This window comes from Ceratotherium simum, chromosome 6, assembly GCF_057802395.1.
Source record: "Ceratotherium simum simum isolate JZ-2026a chromosome 6, ASM5780239v1, whole genome shotgun sequence".
Taxonomy (NCBI): domain Eukaryota; kingdom Metazoa; phylum Chordata; class Mammalia; order Perissodactyla; family Rhinocerotidae; genus Ceratotherium; species Ceratotherium simum.
Window position 1 is genome coordinate 14,510,704 of NC_141905.1, and position 21,523 is coordinate 14,532,226.

The 21,523-nt window shown below is 38.4% G+C and overlaps 1 protein-coding gene across 3 annotated transcripts in view; it reads right to left on the reverse strand.

Moving 5' to 3' along the window:
* The window catches only part of RYR2 (ryanodine receptor 2), a 694,605-nt gene that overhangs the window by 211,936 nt on the left and 461,146 nt on the right, over positions 1-21,523 (reverse strand). For all 3 annotated transcript variants that reach the window (XM_087431907.1, XM_087431906.1, XM_087431905.1), the window contains 6 exons: positions 8,451-8,659; positions 7,624-7,976; positions 5,656-5,770; positions 4,526-4,686; positions 2,553-2,712; positions 2,086-2,172 (listed from right to left, as the gene is read on the reverse strand). In XM_087431907.1, coding sequence (XP_087288033.1) covers positions 2,086-2,172; positions 2,553-2,712; positions 4,526-4,686; positions 5,656-5,770; positions 7,624-7,976; positions 8,451-8,659 — 1,085 coding nt within the window. The remainder of the gene's footprint in view (positions 1-2,085; positions 2,173-2,552; positions 2,713-4,525; positions 4,687-5,655; positions 5,771-7,623; positions 7,977-8,450; positions 8,660-21,523) is intronic.

Sequence of the window (21,523 nt, forward strand, 5' to 3'; positions counted from 1 at the left end):
CACGCAGAGGGGACAGTCAATGCAAAGAACCTGAGAAGGAAGTTTGCCTGGCAAGTTTGAAGAAGTGCTGGAGGCCAGTGTGGCTGGAGTGGGGTGAAGGAGGCGAGAGAAGTAGGAGATGAAGTCAGAGAGGTATGGGATGTCACATCATTTAGGAGTTGAGAACCATTATGAGACCTCTGATTTTTACTCTCAGGGAAACAGGGTTTTGAGCAGTGGAATGACATGACCTGATTTATATTTTAAAGTAACGACAGCCCCTCAGATTGTTGTACGATAAACAGATGGGCAAGGATGAACTCAAGAAACTGCATTAGGATCCTGATGAGCAATGACGGTGTGGTGATCAGCAGGAGTGAGGGTGAGAGAAGAGAGAAGGTGGAGGATTTGCTGGGGATGGAACTGGGATGCGGAGGGTAAGCAAGAGAAGTCAAGGATGACTTCAAGGTTTTGGGCCTGAGCAACTAGATTTGTTATTAACTGACATGGGGAAGACTGTAGATGACGCAGGTTAGGAGGACGGGGTTGTGGTGGGCAGCAGTCCAGTTTTGGACATAGTCAATTTGAGACATCTATAAAACACCCAAATGGAAATGTCAAATAGGCCAATATACAAGTCAGGGTTCTGAGAAACTACCACTTTTTTGTCAAATTTTATTTTTTAAAAAAATCATCTAAACTTGCCGTCTCCTTTCTCTCACTTTCAATCTTGAATTCCCCATAATATGGCTTTTTCCGTCATTTTGCTGAAACTCGTTCTGGCAAGGTCACTAAAGCCCTCCTACTTAACAAAAGTCATGGATTCCTTCAGTCCATGTTATATTGGCCTTTTTGTGGCAGCTGAGAATCTCATTTTACAAAGGCAGAAACTGAGCTCACTTGGTTTAAGGAACATGTCCAAGGTCACTGAGCAAGCCTGGTAAAACTGTCTACTATATCCACCCAGACGGGTGCCTGGCAGCTCAATGTTTACAATTGCAAAATTCAGCTCAATTCCTTTTCCTGAATTTCAACAAGTTCTTCTGTTTATTGTTGTATTAGAATTCCCCAGCCGTCCAAACTAAAAAATTTAAATTAATCCTTGATTCTTCATTCTCTTTGAGTACCTGAATCCAATTCATCAACAAATCCTATTAATTCAATTCACTGTCAAATTCTACTAGTTTCTCCTCTAAAAGATCTTATCATTTATCACTCTCCATTACAACTGTCATAACTCTCATCATCTTCTTCCATGTAGACAGTATAAAATTATTGATACCTAATTGTTACTGCCTGCTCTCATTCTTGTGAGAATAGATATTTTTCCACATTACTACCAACATATTTTTCCAAAAAAGGTTTGCTTATATTCGATACTCTGCTTCACATTTCCAATGGACTACCACTGTCTATGTAATAGGTGCCAACTTTTTAGCATGGCATTCAAGGCCTTTTCAACTTGGACTTGGCCTATCTTCTATCCATATTAATCTCCAGTCACATCCTGGAAGGCATCCTTTGTTACAGTCACACTGAATTCTTGAACCTTCAGCACTTTCCCTCTTACACATTTTTGCTTTCTCTCACCCTGTCTAGAATGCCCTCTCCTAGTAAGTGTACTCTGAGATCTTCTATTCAACAGTTAAGAAGCAACCTAAATGTCACCTCTGCTTTTAGATTTACCTGATCCACCCCATCCAACTTAGCCTTTCTTTCATTTATGTTTCCAGAATACTCTATACATGCCACTTTTCTAGCATTTACCATAATGTAGCATAATTTCAAGTCCTTAATCCCATTCACTAGCTCATGTGAGTTTAATGATTACTAAGCTGTATGTAATTTGGCATTTTTGTTCTGTATAAGCCTAATTTTATTGAATAATATATTTATGATAACCAAAGAGAAACCCTTTCTAATTAATCATCTTACCCTAGTGACCTGAGATTACAGAATTCTAAAACATAGCTACCTTTATTTTAAAGAATAAATATGTGATTAACATCAGTACTAATAAAATATTGAATTCATTTAAGAAGAAGTAAATGTTATTCCCTAATAGAAAATAACCCAAATATAATATCAGGAATACGTCTTTCTTACCTTTATTCTTCCCAATTCAAACTGAAAAACATTGGGACTTGTAGCTTGCGCAAAAACTGCAGGAAATAATTTTGTACTTGGCTCCACCTTAAACAAATGAATTTAATAATTTTAATAAAGGAAGGAACACAAAGAAAAATATTTTTTTCACAACAACTAAAGAACACTTTATGGAAGGAGAACGGAGACTTTTCCTTCCTGTCATATGGATATCCTCTTTCAATAATTATTTGGATTATTTCATTTCATTACTATGCGAACATTTTTGGAGGAATGTACTGTATACTCTGAGGAGCTACGGCACTGCTATTATTCAAACAGAAGTGACAATATATAATTAACTCATTTCTGTTTTCATTTTCTTCTAATTTCTAGTTTACTTTCTGATCTTACAAAATGTGTTTTTCTCTAAAAGAGAAAAAAAGGTTTTCCCCCCTAGAAGCACGATACCATCACTGACGCCGTACCTGGTAGTATGTGCTCAATTCTTTGCCATTGGCAGTGAATGTGAGCAGCCCGCTGGCAGCGTCCACCACACAGCCGATCTCCAGTCCGTTATTATTGCGGCCTTGCCCGGGGCTCATGCTCTCACCCGCACACACCATATAGCAGTTGCTGCGCTTGATGCTGAATTGCAAAAAAACATTTTTATCTTTGTACAACCACAGGTCTAATAGAAAGCACGTATGTCTTGCAAACTAAACCTAAATTATGCTGCGCAAGCAACAAGCTCATGCTGTAATGGGAGAGGTGCACAATGGGCCCGGTTCTGTGATTCTGAGCAAAAACTCCACTGACTTCGGTGGACATTCTGAATCAGGTCTTACACGTCTCTAAATTTCACACCTAATGAGACAGGTCAACAAGTTGGAACCCAGTAAGAACTGACCTGCACCTTCCCTCCAAAAACTCAAACCAAACTGGACCTTTTTCTGAGGTTCAAAAAAGTTTAACTATTTAATAATCATCCAAATTTGTCATTTTCATTCTCATAGGTTTTTCTTAACTACTTGTTCTGAGATAAGAAGTAATTGTTTCCAAACACTATCAAAGTCCTTGGGCAAATTCTACACGAGCCATCAGTGATTCAATGCATTTAAAATTTGGCTAAAATTATGCCCCTTTATGGACAATTCCCAGTGATCTGTTATGAGAGACAGACGTAGTAGAATGTGCACAAAATCAGTGATATTAACAACAAACCCCTGCCTGAGTTTCACTCTCACCAAAATCTTTTCCAGAGATGGTAATAAACTTAAGTGATTTGAGCTTTGCCTCCTTCCCCTTCCCTGCCACTATATAGCGAACATGTTAATCAGACCAGCAAAAAAGGCCAAAGGCAGGCAAGTAGAAAGAAAAGAACAAGACGGCGGAGATAAGTCAGTTTCTGAATAATCAAAAGTCGCTGTGTTTCTTTGCACTGCTTACATAAGATTCAACAATCTTTCCCTGGCTTCTATTTCCTACATCAAAATCATCTATCAGGTATCCCATCCTTATACTGAGTTATTTCCTTATATTGTTGCCATCTCTGAAAATCAAATATGTCCCCCAAGAACACTCCTGGAGACAAGCCGTTTTGGGCCCCCCTACTGATGTAAAGCACACTTCATTGGAGATTTTTGCTAGGCCCACCATCTCAAGTGCTAAGTTCACTGCGTTTCAAGTACTAAAATCTGAAAGCAGTAGACTGAGCTTCCGGTCACCAAAAATGATGCTGCAGGTATAAAAGAAAAGCAACGTATGGAGGACTCTCTCTATGAGACCTGTCACAGCAGATCAGAGAGGATGCATGGGCACAAAAGGTAGATGCAAATGGTCAGATCTTCTCTTGACTTACTCTGCAAGGAAGATAGCCTTCTTCACTTTTTGGAAGATTTGGTTTGAGTTTGGTTTGTTTTACAAATGAAAAAGGATGGCACAGAAAGTGTAACTGACTTACCCAAAGTCACACAGCGAGTCAATGGCAAAGCTGAGGAAAGAACCCACTACTCCTCAGTCTGAGTTTAAATGTGTCCCCCTGGCCTAAACTACTAGCCCACATTGTCTTCACATTTTCTCCCCACCACATAACCAGTTCCCAAGAAAAACATCACACCATATGCTAAATGCCTCACATTCACCCAACTCTAAACCCTAAAACAAAGGTTAAATTTTGGTAACCCAAGCTGTTAGTCAGGTACAGTGTCAACTGAAGGAATATCTGATTATTATCCCAAAAGGATGCTACTCTTACTCTATAATGTTTTTCACTTTTAATATATTCATATTCTTTACTGGACTGTGTATGAGTAACAAAAGGTCACCGACATTAATGATTTGATGATATTGTTCCTACAAATAGAATATTATCCTGGGCATGAAATCCAAGAAAAAAATTCCCATGTTTATCAACATTTTTATCAGATGTCATTAATGTAAAAAATTGAGGAAAACCAACCTTTCATGCACTTTTCCTTTTTCATCTCCTAGAGTAACGGTTACTGTACGAACTCTGTCCAAGTCAAAGCCTGTATCATACTGATGGAAATCGGAGGTAATCCAGCCCACCCAGACGTTAGCAGGTTCTTGTCCAGGAAAGATTCTCACTGAGTAATAGTACTGTCAAGATAGCAACACCAAGTATTGGCAAAGAAGAAACAAAACTTTGATTTGCAATGTCTTCGAATTGACTAATATATGTCCTTGTTTAAAATCATTTGGCTTAATTAAAATGTTGTAGGCTCAAAGGACTGACCCTGCAAAATAAGAAAAGTCTTAAAACACAGAGCCTGAGTTAAATCAGAGATAATGGGAAAAAGAGAAAAGACTCTGAGAAAACATGCTAAATGATTTGAGGCTTTTTATACTCCCAAGTATGTAAGTATCTTTGTTGTATGTACACATATAACATACATACCATATGTATGGGTACACATACAGTATATTTATGTAATAAAATCATCATTCCACTAGGCAGGTAAGCTTCATATTCTTTAAGCTTACACAAGTACACTAATCCATGCTAGAGTTTTTTACCTGTCACCCACCTCTTTGAATATGCTTTGTCTTTCCTATCGATAACATGTCATATTTTGACACCTTAAAATCACTTTGAAATAGTTCAGATCTCATACGTGAAAATCAAGTTTAAACATGGGGGCACTCTACAAGGAACACAACTATATATTTTTTTCCATTTGGTGTTTTAGGAGAAATTGTTTTGAAAATTTTGAATGGTAGACAGCAAAACTTGACCTCTACCAAAGTATGATAAATGATCTTTTAGACATTTCACTAAGACGAAGGAAATGATATGTACTTGGAAAAACCAAGTGGAAAATTAAAATTTTGCCAAGAAACAGGATAATAAAGGTACTGTTAAGGACATTTTCCCCAAAATAGCTCTCTTATTGCATAATATACATCAGAATATACATATATTTTTCAATTTTTCTGTCCCCAAAATATAAGCAAGTAATTATTTAAAAAATAAGCCTGCTAAATATGATGAATCAAAGTGAACTACTTGAAATGTAAAGCATAATAATTGACCAATAGAGATAAATGACAAAAGCTGTAACGTCATACCGTGGACGTTTGCATCAAGTACTCATAGTCATCTCGATCATCCGCAAGGACATCTTCAGTGAGTCTTGCAGAATGGCTTGTGCTATAATCTGGCTTTGTTCTTCTAAGCAAAAATCTGAAATAGAAGACTAGGAATAAGCCACATTAAAATGTTCTGCCTACCTCAAACATGAACATATAATCAATTTAGTAGAGTGGTTCTCAACTAGGGTGATTTTGCTCTCCAAGGGACATCTGGCAATATCTGCAGATATTTTTGGTTGCCACGATTGGGGGCTGGGGATGTGCACTGGCATCTAGTGCGTGGAGGCCAGGGATACTGCTAAACATCCTTCAATGCACAAGGCAGACTCTTACAACAAATAATTATCCAACCCACAGTGTCAATAGTGCTGAGGCTGAGAAATTCAGATTTAGTGCAAGAAAGGATGCTAAAATAATTTGCCTTCTTGTCCATAAAAAGATACTATTTAGAGATAATACTCTAAGTTTCAACTGAGAAAGTAAATATAGACATCTAAAAAACTAAATCTTGGGAGAAAATACTTATAAATCATATATTTAAGAAGGGGTTGATATCCAGAACATATAAAGAACTCCTACAACTCAGCAACAAAAAAGCAAAGAACTTGACTAGACATTTATTTCTACAAAAATGATACACAAATGACCAATGAGCATATGAAAACATGCTCAAGGGCTGGCCCCGTGGCTTAGCGGCTGCGTGCGTGCGCTCCGCTACTGGCGGCCCTGGTTTGGATCCCGGGCACGCACTGACGCACCGCTTCTCTGGCCATACTAGAAGGATGTGCAACTATGACATACAACTATCTATTGGGGCTTCCGGGGGAAAAAAAAAGGAGGAGGATTGGCAATAGATGTTAGCTCAGAGCCGGTCTTCCTCAGCAAAAAGAGGAGGATTAGCACGGATGTTAGCTCAGGGCTGATCTTCCTCACAAAAACAAAAACAAAAACAAAAACAAAACAAAACATGCTCAACATCACTAATCATCAGGGAAATGCAAATCAAAATAATGAGATGTCATTTCATACCCATTAGGATAACTACTATCAAAAAACCAGAAAGTAACAAGAGTTGACAAGGATGTGGAGAAATTGGAACCCTTGTGCAGTGTTGGTAGGACTGTAAAATGGTGCAACTGCTATATAAAACAATATGAAGTTTCCTCAAAAATTGAAATAGAGAACTACCAGTGATCCCACTTCTGGGTATATGTCCAAAAGAACTGAAAGTAGGGTCTTGAAAAGATATTTGCACACCCATGTTCATAACAGCACTATTCACAATAGCCAAGAGGTGAAATCAACCTAAATGTCCATCAGCCGATAAATGGGTAAATAAAATGTAGAGTATATACACACAATAGAATATTATTCAGCCTTGAAAAGGAAGGGAATTCTGACACATGCTACAACATGTATGAACTTGGAGAACATTATGCTAAGTGAGATAAGTCAGTCACAAAAAGACAAATAACGTATGATTCCACTTATGTGAGGTATCTAAAGTAGTCAAATTTATAGAAACAAAAAGTAGAATGGTGATTACCAGGGGCTCAGGGAGGTAGAAAAGGAGAGTTGTTTAATGGGTATAGAGTTTCAGTTTTGCAGGATGAAAAAGTTCGAGAAATCTGTTTCAAAACAACGTAAATATACTTAGCACTACTGAACTGTACACCTAAAAATGGCTAAGATGGTAAATTTTATGTGTTTTTTACCACAAGTAAAAAAATGCATAAAAAAAAGTAACTCTTGGGATAGATTATGTCAGTAGTAACAAACTAGATGACAAATAGGTTGCTTTATTGCCCCTCGTAGAATCCTTTGTATACAGAAGGAGAAAGAACAAATTGACATTGGGAAATCATTTACCCTCTATTACCCTCTACTGAAACCCTCCCCACATAATAATTACATAGTTAAAATCATTTTGCATACGTCAGTGACCTTTGTTTCAGACGAGAGGGCTTTTCCTGAGCATAATCTTTGTGGTTATTAAACTCTGGTTTTGTAGCCTCTTTGTCTTTGTCAACACGATCGGGCACCAGATGGCCATGAGCTGTCTTCATTAGAACCTCAAAGTCAGAATCTGCATCATAATCCTCCAAATCATTCTTGGGACCGAAGAGGCCGGCACCGGGGATCCCTCCCGCCGGAGTCTTGGAGAAGACCTCTGCACACTCGATTGGCATGCTCAGGCGATAAAACATGATATCAGTGCTGCTGTTCTGAGAACCAAAGGATTTCTGGGTGACCTTCAAACATGGGGAGCTGTCTATGGTGCCATCTATCCTGGTCACCTAGCAAATGAAGAAACAATAGTTCAAATTCTAATCATCATTGTTGATTTCCCAGTTACAAAGATCACTAACGCACATCACATCTCTAAAACCCCAAACACAGCCCACACTTGGCATAATTTTGTAAATGAGAAGACTAAACATAGGGAGGACTGTGTTATAGATATACTCATAGTTCTGCTTCTAACTCAGAAGATGATTTGGGAAATTCATGTTATAATTGTAAATATTCAGATTGAGCCTGACATTGCCTATATAAAAAGAGAATTAATTATTGTGGATCAGTCTAAGCAGCTATTCATAAAGCACATAAAGCCAGAGGGTAATCCTATGCTTAGATTCCACTATTATGTAACACACCAGGGCCACCATTTTCAGTAAGTGACAATAATTGTCCAAGTAGGAGCTCCCACATGTAAAAATATTCCACTCCTGGGTTTTGGCAATGGTCTGATTTTTAAAGAAAAAGCAAACCTCAATGTGCTCATGGTTTGATGGAACTTGGAGAAATTGAGGCAGCCTCTTGCTTAGCCACATGGTAATATCCCTGTTTGTATTAACAGCAAATGGTTCATAGCCCTCTTGTAAGCCACAGATGGTGAAATATTTCAAGGTGCTGACATCCTTTCCAAAGTTCATCCTGCCTACTTGAGCCACACCAAGGCTACATACAGGTATGAATCCTGTGAAGAAAAAGAAAAACGAAATCTTCAGTATCATTAGTATAAGACCTCGTTAGCATGGAACTACCCAAGTATTGCTCCAGAACTCTTACCTTGTGAGAGACTCCACATTAAGGTGAACACAGTAGCGCAATAAAGAGACCACTGACACGAAGCACTAAAAGTTAAGGGTCAGAAGACCGGGATTTGATCTTAGCAACATAATATAGTAAAAGTGGCCCCTTCTTTCACCCTGGACTTCTTCTGTAAAATGAGATAACTGCTAAGCAGCCAGTAGTCCTCTAGAGATCATCAGATGTCCAACCATAGAAGGTGATCCCCGTCCCACAGCCTCCTAGCTCAGGACGGCATGGGACTCTCTTCTAGAGAAAAAGTGAGAAAGCAGCAGGTGCCAAGTGCATTGCCATTCCATCCAGCTAAAGAGCTTGAAATGTACAAACACCAAACACAATCTGAGATATAGATGTCTTCAAATATAACTCAGAGAAAAAAGGATCAGAGGGCACATTTTTAAAAGTTTTCACTCACTGATAGCTGCCTTTTTTTGTGTGTGTGAGGAAGATCCGCCCTAAGCTAACATCTGCCAATGCTCCTCTTCTTGCTGAGGAAGACCGGCCCTGGGCTAACATCCGTTCCCATCTTCCTCTACTGATAGCTGCTTTTGATCTTTGAAGAGAATGTTGCCTCGTTTTTCTGGGATACACTAGATCTAAGCAGGAAAAAAATACATAAATAAATAAATATTTGGAAGAAGTTACTGAAATCCTACCGAAATTCCTCTATCTGTCCCTTTTCCTTTCAGGTCACTACTATTGTAGATTAAGCAGGGTAATGCACACCTAACCTAAATATTAAGATTTGAAATCAAAGAATAAGTTAAAGTCAACAAGAATCTATATCAAAAGCAATAGCAATGAACAACAGATGAAAAAGACAAAATACTTCATAAGCTAGTCTTATGTGTGGCAAGATTAGCAAACCTTTCTACTATTGAATAAAAAGAGGAAACTATATCAATTCTGTCATTTTTTTTAGTTCTTTGGAATCAATTGTCTTTGGCAAAGGGATGAGATAACATTTTTTGGTGGGAGAAGGGAATGTTTATATACTCTTCATTTCTTTCCATAATGTTTTAAACAAAAAAAAGTTCAAGCAGTCAGCACAATAAACAAGGTCAGTATTGGAATGCAGACTACAAATTAGAGGATCTAACTTACAGTTCAAAAAAGCAATGGATCCTAAGAATAAGCTAACAATTTTCTACCATCATGACTCATACTTTTTCCGTTGTTGAAATTAGTGGCAGTAAAAGCAATATATAACCCTCAAAATAGCACAAGACGATAAAAATTACATCCAATAATTCACAATGATTTTACCCAGTTTGTATTCATCAATATATATTCAAATAAATGGTTGCATAACAGTGTTACCAACCAGGAAGCAAGAACACATCCAGCTGTGTTCAAGGAAGTGTGAATGATGAGTTTCTAGTTAAAACTAAAAACCACAGCTGTGCCTGCAGCTGTCACAGCTCTTGAAGCAGCAGTCAAGGAAAGTTGTTTTAAATAACTGTTCCCAAAGGAATCAAAGAAAATAACTGGATAAACACAATAGACTCAAGACAGCTTGAACTACATTTGCACAAATTGGCAAATCTAAGGGATTTGGATAGAAACTAGAGGATACCAAGATAGAAATATCTTCTTAGATGGTAAACATTTCTTTCTTTCTAACCACTTTATATGTAGAGAGAGTTTCTACCCTATAAATGAAGTTATTGGATACCTATAAATACCTGCATAGTAGATCTTTGGGTGTTTGTTATATTCATATCTGAACTTTTCTGTATGTTTGAAATACTTTCATTTAAAAAATCAAGTAACTGGTGTTATGCACAAAGATTAATGTCCTAAATTGTTCACTATGGCTGTGTTTACAATGACAGAATATTGTTTTGACAATAAATACGTGTTTTTTTTCATGAGATGGAATACTATTTAGCCTTTGAAAATCTGGTTTTCAAAGGTTCATTAATATATAGAAAAATATTCACAGTAACTAGTATTTCAAGAAAGAAAGATGTAACACGCTATTTATTTTTAAAGATAGGAAAACACCAGAAGGTTCTTTATCAAAAAAATTTCAAAGTGGTGGGACTTTTAACTCTTTTAGTTCTCTCTTTCTATATCTCTCAATTTAACAAATTTTCTCCAATGAATATGTATTTTATTATGAAAACAAGTGACAACCTTTGTAACAATAAAATATTCATTTAATAAAATGGGATATACCTACGTGATTCTCATATAGAAATGTATAAGAGTGATCTGGTTTATATAAAATGGTTCAAACAACACATTCTTCAAGTTGTTAAAGTTCAAATTTTCAATGCTAGGGAATGTTTGGTGAGTTCAATACCAGAAATCTTGCTAATTTGATCTTTGGAAAGTTATTTAAATTCTCTAAGCTTTAATCCTTTCTTCTGTAACCTCTACCCCAAAGGGTATGGTTTTAAAGATGAGCCACTGTATTGTGCCTAACATGGATGCTCACTCAACTAAATTTAAAATGGAAAAAACAAGGTAAAATAAACTAAATATCCACAATAAGAGAATGATTAATCATGATACTACACAAGATTAAATACGTGCAGTCATTAAAAATCATGTTTAGGCCTCACCAAAATAAAACCATAGAGAGAGATGAAACTCATACGGAAAAATACAAACAATTGGTGATTCCAGGTGAAGGGTATACAGGTGTTCACTGTACTATTCTTGCACTTTTCTGAAGAGCTGACATTTCTCAAAATATAAAGTTAGTAAAAAATAAAACTCAAAAGTTATGTTTAAAATGTTTTTATGCCTTGGCACATTTTTAATATTAACTCAAAAAGGTGGCAACAGAAAATTATTTTTACATCTTAATTCTTTAAATGGGAAAAAATACATTAGAAGTCCAATTTCTCTCTGGGTAGTGGGAATATATATAATTTTCAACCATTTTCAATATACTCCTTTGTATTTTCCAAATGTTCGATAAGAATTTATTACTTTTATGATAAATAAATAGATATAATTTTTCATTAGTTTATAGCAGTTATATATTTATAGATGGTATTCTTATTGCTTTATTGTTTTCATCCCATTTAAAGGCTGGTCTAGTGGTTAAGATTCCATGCTCTCACTTGCCTCCACCAGGGCTCATTTCCCTTTCAGGGAACCACACCACCCGTCTGTCGGTTGTCACACTGTGGCGGCTGTGTGTAGCTGTGATGCTGAAAGTTATGCCACTGGTATTTTAGATACCAGCAGGGTCACCCACGGTGGACAGGTTTGAGTGGAGCTTCTAGACTAAGGCAGACTAGGAAAAAGGACCCGGCCACCCACTTCTGAAAAATTGGCCATGAAAAACCTGTGAATAGCAGTGGAGCACTGTCTGATACAACACCAGAAGGTGAGAGGATGGCACAAAAAGACCCGGAAGGGTTCCACTCTGCTGTCCACAGCGTCACTAGGAGTGGGAATGACTGGACAGCACGAACAATAACAAAGCAGTTATTTATGAAAGTATATTCATAAGTAGAAATTAGCACACTTTTTCTCTTCCTAATTTAAATGAAGTAGAACTTAACAAAAATTCAATCATATTCTGACTTCTAAGATGCAGTTTTAATAACTGCTATGATAATAAAACAACCAATATTTCTAAAAACTGTACTTCTTAAATTAGCATATCCACAGCAGAAACGACTAGATGGCAATGCTGTCAGAGAAGACAGAGTGGAGAAAAACTGCAGGTACTATTCAGTCACCACACGGCAAAAGGGCCAGGCCTCAATCACTTCCATTTTGCCAGTACTTGGCAAAGTGCCCTGCAAATAAAGGCACTGATGACAGATGACACACCCACCACACAGGGCTCCCTTACAGTATGTTCCCTGAGTGTTTACCCAATGCTGCATCTCAGTGAACATTAACCATCACCCAGTGAGACAGGAATCATCATTATCATTTTCCAGACAAGGCAACCAAAGGCTTAGCTTAAATCACTTGCTATCACAGATAAGTGGCCAGAAAAGAAACCCAGTCTGCCAGATCCCAAGGTCCACACTTTAAATCAGGGCTGTAAATGACCAGATAGCAGAGATCTGGCAAAAGAGGCCACAGACAGTATGTAAATGAATGAACGTGGCTGCGTTCCAATAAAACTTTATTTACAAAAACAGGTGGCAGGCTGGATTTGGCGCTCAGGCCTCAGTTTGCCAACTCCTGCTCTAAGTTACTACAATATCGTCTCCACACAGTATCAAGTCCCTCCATTCAGCACATTTTAATGAACACCTACCATGTGCCAAGCACTGTTCTAGGCACTGAGGATACAGCTGTGAACAGAATGAAAAACAGTCCCTGACTTTCTCGCAGTTACCGTTGTATAGGGAAGACAGATAATAAGTAAATAAATGAACAGTTACCATATGCAAAATATAATGCCAGGAAATGATAAATGTTATCAAGATGGCCTGAATGTGTGCCATAAATTAAACAAAATGGGTTGATAAATGATATCACTCTTAATAACTGTTCCACAGCAAAACATGATCATCGAGGTTCAATGCTTTATTAGTATGAGGTAGGATGAACACACAAATACTCCAACACAATAAAACAGATTCCCATGAATTCATGCATACACCCCGGCATACATAAAACTTCTGTCCTACCTTCCTGTCCTTTGTGCTCTTGATCTTCTATTCCAGTTACCTTAACTGACACCCTGCAAACAACAAAGCCCGATGATATCAGACCCTCCCTAACTCTTTACAAATCTGTTAAAACAGTAGCTACAACTTATGGCTCAACTGCTTCCTCCAACAAAAGACAGATGGCTTCAGCAAATTTTAACTTTCTCCGTTGATGAGCCTCCCTGCTCCAGAGCGAGGGGTGTGTGATGAGCATACGAGTCCAGCAAAGGAACTGGCAGTCACAGGGATGCAGGGGCGTGACGCAGGTGTGAAATCTGTGGTGAGGGCTAAAATGAAAAGAAGATAAAGCAGATCACAAGCCTACCAGCTTTTCCTAAGAACATATGGTTTCAGACTTTGAAATTTCTGAAATACAGATAGGAATCTACATTTATGACCCAAACCGATTGGCCAAAGGTAGATAAAAATGGCCAATATTATACTAAAATGTATATTGGAATTATTTGATCAGAAGAAAAGGAAAGGTAACACTTATTAGTGACCTACTATGTGCCAGGTAATATATAAGCACTTTCCCATTTATTATTATATATGAACCCCATTTTTCCAGATGAGGAAATAACTAAGATGTTAAATCATTTGTGTGAGGTCCTATAGAGCTAGTTACATGGGATGTGAGAATTTGAATCAAAAATGCAGAGAGGGAGGGAAAAACAGAAACAAAGACACTTGCCTTAGGTTTCTGGGATCTTTGGAACTAGAAGAGGCATGAAGAGATCATCACCAATTAGCGCTTTTATTTTAAGGAAATGAAAACAGAGAGGCTATTTGCCCAAGGTCATATAAGAAGAATTATTTTCAAAATTGGGTCTAGAACCCAGGCTTTCAGACATGAAATTTCTTGCTTCCATTCCATTTAGCTTAGCAAATCAGTTAACAAATATGCTAAGGGAGGTCTTAGGGCATTTTCTATGATGCGAGTGCATCTTTAGTGCATGGACTTTGTAATACTAACTTCGGCACAATGGGGACATTCCCATACTTTCTTCCTGGCTCTTGGTTCATCTCAGATAATCAATATCAACAGGACTTTTATTTTTGACCCTGAATACTGTTTTAAAGCCATCACATTTTCTCCATCAATTCAAATCCAAAAAAAAGAAAGTTTAATATACACAAAGTTCTTATATCCTTTATTCTAACTGATTCCTTGATCTTTTCAGTGTAATTTAAACCACCCCACGTTAAATCCTCCCAGGCAGTAATTTGCTGTTTGGCTCTACAGTATTCATAGACAACGAGCTGGTGGTGTTATATGCTCATATCGTTCCTTTAGTACCCCAAACATACATTCACGATATGCAAAAGTGCCAACTTGCAGATAAGCTAGTATATATACAAATTATCTCATTAATCACCTACCAGCTTTATTCATTCTTAAAATGGTCTCTAAAATAGTAATTTCCTTTGCTCATCAACATATAAAATTTAACTGTCAATTAACTAGTCAGTTTAAGCTAAGCAGAGTTTGATTTTTAATGAATCCACCAATCATTTCGAAGAGAATTTCCCCAACTAACATGTTGTTTAGATAACATACATGTAAGCTCAAAAGATATAAATTAGATAATAATCTGAAGTTTAACTCTAAATAAAAATTTTCCTCATTTGTTACAATGTTCCATGAATGTAGTGCATATTTAAGAGTTTTATTCCTGGAAAAGTCCAAAGAATTTGTAGGAAAGCTCTCTCTTCTCTCATTCTAAACAAAACTATGAAACTGATTATGCTGATTTCCAATATCTTCATCCTCTTTAGAATTTGTCTACCACATTATAACTACCTTTATCTTCACTCAAAATATCTAGTGTCCAACCCAATTCCTTGGTTGTTTGGATTACACTACTGAAGTGATTCATGGTCCTGACGTCTTCCTTTCTCTGACAAGTGCTACTTTTTAATTAGGGAGATTCCCAATAATAAGTTACTTTCCCAGGTCTGTACCAATAGCAGGTTGTACAGAGTGACATGAGTGACAGGAAGAACAGACGTTATGGTGGATCCAGAAAGCTGGGTATTTGGGTTGGTGTAGACTTTCTAACCTTAATTCACACCATGTTGAAAACCACTCTTCTGGATGAGCCATAAACATACTTCTAATAGTTTGTGCAATATTTCAACTTAGGGTAAAAAGAATATTATAAGTATACACTGATAGTTCTATATTCTGGTTTCTTACTTTTTTTTCAAAAAGGCATCATGATAAAATCAATAATAGAAACTTATCCCTCTCTCTCTTTTTCCTTAGAGGTCTTTTCTCCCTAAAGCTATGTAGTTATTTTAATTACAGAAATATTCCTCTGTTTTTCTCCCATGGAAAGGAATTCCATGTGGTCTCCGCACCAGGAATTCAGTTTTGCTCACTGTCCTTTCAGGTGGCAGACAGAGAATCCAAAGCATCATTTCTGGATTTGATTATAAGTTATTGTTACAGGCGTAGAACCTGAGGGCCCCGAGGTGATCTTTACTTACAGAGGAGCCAACAAGCTTGAAAAAACTCCAGCGTAATGAGGCATTTACACAACACAAGATATGTATCCACAGCCTACTTTGTAAAACGCAGGTAATCTCCAGACAAAATGACTATTCTTTCACCATATGGCAAGATTTTAAATGACTCTTTTACTTGCTTTAAATTAAGGATATGATTAGCTCTTCAAACTATTGGTAACATGATGCTCTGCCCATAAGAGTAAATCGGGAGTGGCATTAGATTGGTAGGAGATATAAATTCAGAGCTGGTAGTGTATTAGTCTGCTTGGGTTGTCATAACAAAATACCACAGATTAGGTGGCTTGAACAATAAAGATTTATTGTCACAGTTTTGGAGACTGGTGGTCCAAGGTCAAGGTGTCAGCAGGATTGGTTTTTCCTGAGGCCTCCCTCCTTGCCTTGCAGACGGTTGCCTTTGAAACCGGCAAACAGGCATTGATGATTAAGCAGCTAGTAACTATGGGGGATTGGAATTTGCAAACTCAAAATATGTCTCTGCCTGAATGACATTTTGACCCCAACCCCCACTAACTGACCAAAGGAGTTTGGGACTGGAGGTCTGCCCCCGGAAAAGGCCATTACCGTAGACATCTCCAGGTACCTGGGTGGGTCATGCTAAGCTCATTCTTAGTTCTGGCTACCCTTTATAGGATATGTTTACATTTGTAAAGAAAATCTCCATTTGTAAAGGTATCTTCTTCCCTGTTATCAGGAAGAAGGGGGAGATGGCCTTACCTAGAAACTTATCAGAATGGAAAGCCAGGACTTAAATCTGCATGATAAACTTACTCATTGTTAACTGTGCTGTTTGGGCAATATGCTCTCTGACTCCCATTAGGTTCCTACAGATGACATCTCCCTGCAGCCTGGGTTACCATGGTAATGGGTGTTTGAGCTATTTTTTTCAGGAACTGAACCCCTTGTCCACTTCAGGCTGGATTGAGACCACCAACCCACCAACTGGGCCCTTTTGACGGCAAGAGGTTGGAACCCCACTCTCAGGGCATGCTAATGCCGCCATTCTGTGAACATGTGTCCCACGAAGAGACGTGAAGCCTAACTACACTTGAGCAGATCATCAATTACCTCATCTCCCTTCAGCTCCAATCATTTCAGACCACCTTGCCCCCTTCTCCATAAATACCCCTGAGTCCCTATTTTCGGGGAAGCAGATTTGAGACTTGTTCTCTCATTTTCCTCACTTGGCTGCCTTGTGATTAAACCCTCTCTCTCTGCAATCTCGTTGTCTCAGTGATTGGCTTTCCGGGCAGTGGGCAAAAACAGACCTGGGGCAGTAACACTTCTCACTGTGTCCTCAAGGGGCCTTTCCTCTGTGCATGGGCATCCCTGGAGTCTCCTCCTCTTCTTATGAGGACATGAGTCATATTGGATTAGAGGCCTGCCCTTATGACCTCATTTAACCTTAATTACCTCTTTAAAGCCTCAAATGTAGTCACACTAGGGGGTTTGGGCCCAACACATAAATTTAGGGGGAACACAATTCAGTTCATAACAAGTGGGATCAAGACATGGTTCATATTCAGAATGCTGTATTCACCAGCAGATACATCTCCTCTGAAGCCATGCCTGCTGAGCCCCAATGAACCCGAAAGGAACCTCTGGATTAGAAGAATCTGAACTCCACCTTTTTTTTTTTTTTTTTTTAAAGATTTTATTTATTCATTTTTTTCCCCCCAAAGCCCCAACAGATAGTTGTATGTCATAGGTTCACATCCTTCTAGTTGCTGTACGTGGGACTCGGCCTCGCGCTGGACGGAGAAGTGGTGCCTTGGGGCGCGCCCGGGATCCGAACCCAGGCCGCCAGCATCAGAGCGCGCGCACTTAACCCCGCTAAGCCACAGAGCCGGCCCTGAACTCCACCTTATAAGGAATTTCATCTAATACTCCCACAAGGAATTTCTTCTTCTTTTTTTTAAGTAAGAATAGTTGAGATTCTACACACTTCAGGAGGTGCCAAGCCCCAGCAGAAGTAAGACATGCAGTCATCTCACTGTAGTAAGAATTGGCTCATATTGGATAGGTTCTTTTTTCAGAGTAAGTGTGGAGTACAAGTGATGTATCAGAGAAAATTCTGGGCATCGTTTTCCCTGTGACATCACCGTGTCAGGTAAATGTCATATCATCTGCATGTTTTCACCAATGTTCCCTTGTCTTCACTGTTTTCTTTTTAGCTTTATTGTCGCTGTTTTGATTTGCTTTTCTCACATTGAAGATTGAGTTACATAAATATTGGGTATAATATTTATATTTTGTGAGAGAATCTGAAGGTTATACTATATGACAGTTAAGAAAGAGACTGAGTAGAGCAGGCAAACAACCAAATTAAAGAACAAATACAGAAGGGGATGCCTTAAGTTAGGGTCTACCTATGTTAACCATTGACATAATTTTAGGGAATTTGGTATTGTTTTAGTATAAATGAGGTTTATTTTGGGTGCTCAGGAATGCATACATATTTTCCTACTGAAATTAGTGATAATTAGTTTTTGAACCATGGAAATTTGCCCTATGAGTGTGCTTTAATGAATAAATTATCTTCATAAGGCAGGGATGATGATAAGGCAGGGAAGAGGGCACAGGGCAAATAAAAATTATAATTTGTCGGACTCAACTTCTGATTTTTTTTTTAAGTGGTGAGCAGAGCTACAACAGGTGTGAAACACCTGTTTTTCCAGAGACCTAGAGAAAAATCTGGGGCTTGTTGGGCTTGTTGGGCTTCCTGGCTTCTCTTCTCTAGGCTGATATTCCAGTTTTAGCTCTTAATATTTTACCATTCCGATGATACAAAAGAGAAAGGAGAGATAAACCCAAGAAAGCTCACCAAGGAAAAGGTCATTTCTCACTGAGGCCAGGAGCAGCTTAAGCCATTTCATGAAGGACTTTTCCCTTCCCTGAGGTGGTCTCAGACTGACCCTAAGGATGGAAGGCAGGGGAGACACTGAGGGAGAGAACATACCCCCACCCCCACGCCCTTATCAAAACTACAAAAGGGGAGAAGAGATTTCAGTGAGACAAATCCCCCCTAAAAGAGGTGTTGCATCAATAAGAATTCCTGTTCAGAAATCTTTTGAGACGAATTCTCTGGTGCAGGCATATGTTGGAACATAGAGGGTAGACCTCCCCTCAGAGACAGGATTCCAGAGAAAGAGGCAGTGGGAGGCACCAAGGTAACATGTAGGATGTAACGCAACCAAACATTAGGAAGTTGATGAAGATGGAGAAATACAAAGAAAAGAAATTTGGGACTGTGGGAAATACAAAGCCATTCGTTTTGCTCGGAGGGCTGCCCCATAAGCACAAGGCACCCTGCTCATAAGACAGAGGTCATTACTATTACTCGTATCCATGCCCATTTTTCCTCCACTGTAAAATGAAAAATTCTTCTGATTTCATCTACTTGTGCTCGATACCACACCCCTCTTCACCTTATCAGGAACTTCACCCTAGTAATTATGGTCTCTCAGACCTTTATCACCAATTTCTCCCTCTCTACTAGATAATTCCTAAAAGCTCTACTGACATGCTCATGAACCTTTTACTTCCTCTTTAAGAATCTAAAGCACACAGAAGTGGATGGTGGATTCATTATAACCTTTTGTTCATGACACACTCTCATCATGACCTGATTTTACTTATTTAGTTGGTCCTCTTTTTGATACTGTAATAAGCATCTGTTAACCCATCACCCAAAGGAAAAACTAGAACCTTAACAACAGCCTACATCTAACCATATTATGCTGATCTTCCCATCTCTCTGTCTCCCTCCACCTGAGGAAATCATCACCCTAAATCCTAAAATCAGCATTCTCTTACTTTCCTTTTTTTTTTTTTTTTGGTGAGGAAGACTGGCTCTGAGCTAACATCTGTGCTCATCTTCCTCTAGTTTGTACGTGGGATGCCGCCACAAGATGGCTTGATGAGCAGCGCATCGGTGTGCACCCAGGATTCGAACCTGTAAACCCCAGGCTGCCAAAGCGGAACACACGAACTTAACTGCTAACACCACCGGACCGCCCCCTCTTGCTTTTCTTTATAAGTATTTTTTAAATATATTTTTAAATTTTTGGTTGTTTATAACTTTTATAAAAATGGTAAAATGCTATAGTATTCTTATATTCATTTCCTGTTGCTGTTGTAACAAATCACCACAAATTTGGTGGCTTAAAACAAAACCAATTTATTATCTTACACTTCTGAAGGCCAGAAGTCCAAAATGGATTTTACTGAGCTACAATCAAAATGTTTCTGCGGCCTGTGTTTCTTCTGGAGGCTCTAGACTCTGGGGAGAATCTGTTTCCTGTCTTTTCTAGCTTCTAGAGGTTTCCTGCCTTCCTTGACTCCTGGCCCTTTATTCCATCTTCAAATCTCTCAATCTCTCTCTCCCTGCTCCCCCACCCAACTCTTGCCTCCCTCTTGAAAGGATCCTTGTGATTACATTGGGCCCACCCAGATAATCAAGGATAATCTTTCCATCTCAAGATCTTTATCTTAATCACACCTGCATAAACCCTTTTGCCATAAAAGGTAATCTATTCAGAGGTTTTGGAGAGGAGGACATGCACATCTTTTCGGGGCATTATTTTTGCCTACCACAGTTATCTTTTGAGACTTACTTCTTTCCTTTAAATATTCTTGTCGTCATCTACCACTGCAGTTCCTAGTTTATTCATCCACTCTCCTGGGGGTGTGCATTTGGTGGTTGCCTGGCTTTGGCTACTGTGAGCAGTACTCCTATGAACACTCTCGAACATGTCTCCTACTGCAGAGGTACTTAAATGTCATTGAGAAATTGGAATAGAATTTTTGGGTCATGGGTATGTGAGTATTCAACTTTCAGAGATACTGCCAAACTCTTGTTCAAAGTGAGGGCACTGATTTGCGCTACTAAGAGCAATATAAAAGAGGTTCTGTGAAGAGCCAACATTTGGTATTGTCAGACCTTTTTAGAACTTTTACCAATAGAAAGGATGTAAAATAGCATCTAATTATGGATTTACATTTCCCTGATCAGTAATAATAACAAATATTTCCTCAAATGTTTATTGTCTATCTGAATTTCTTCTATGAGATGACTAGTCATGCCTTTCATCCTTTTTCTTATTGATTTCAGAAGTTCTTTATATTTTCTTAATAGTAACATTTTTTCAGGTGTTCACATTGCAAATAAGTTCCCCCTACATACACTGATAAATTGTTTTTCCGTTTCCTTTAAGGTTTTTTTTTAATGAACGTCCTTAAATTTGTGTAGACAAATTTACTAGTCTTTCATAGTCATTGTTTATATTTGTTTGTTTTACTCTTAAGATAAATGTTTCCTATCCCATAGTCTAAAAGATTTGCACTGGGGCTGGCCCCGTGGCTTAGCGGTTAAGTGCACGCGCTCTGCTACTGGTGGCCTGGGTTCGGATCCTGGGCGCGCACTGACGCACCGCTTCTCCGGCCATGCTGAGGCCGCGTCCCACATACAGCAACTAGAAGGATGTGCAATCATGACATGCAACTATCTACTGGGGCTTTGGGGAGAAAAAGGGGCAAAAAAATAAAATAAAATAAAAAATAAAAAAAAATAAAAGATTTGCATA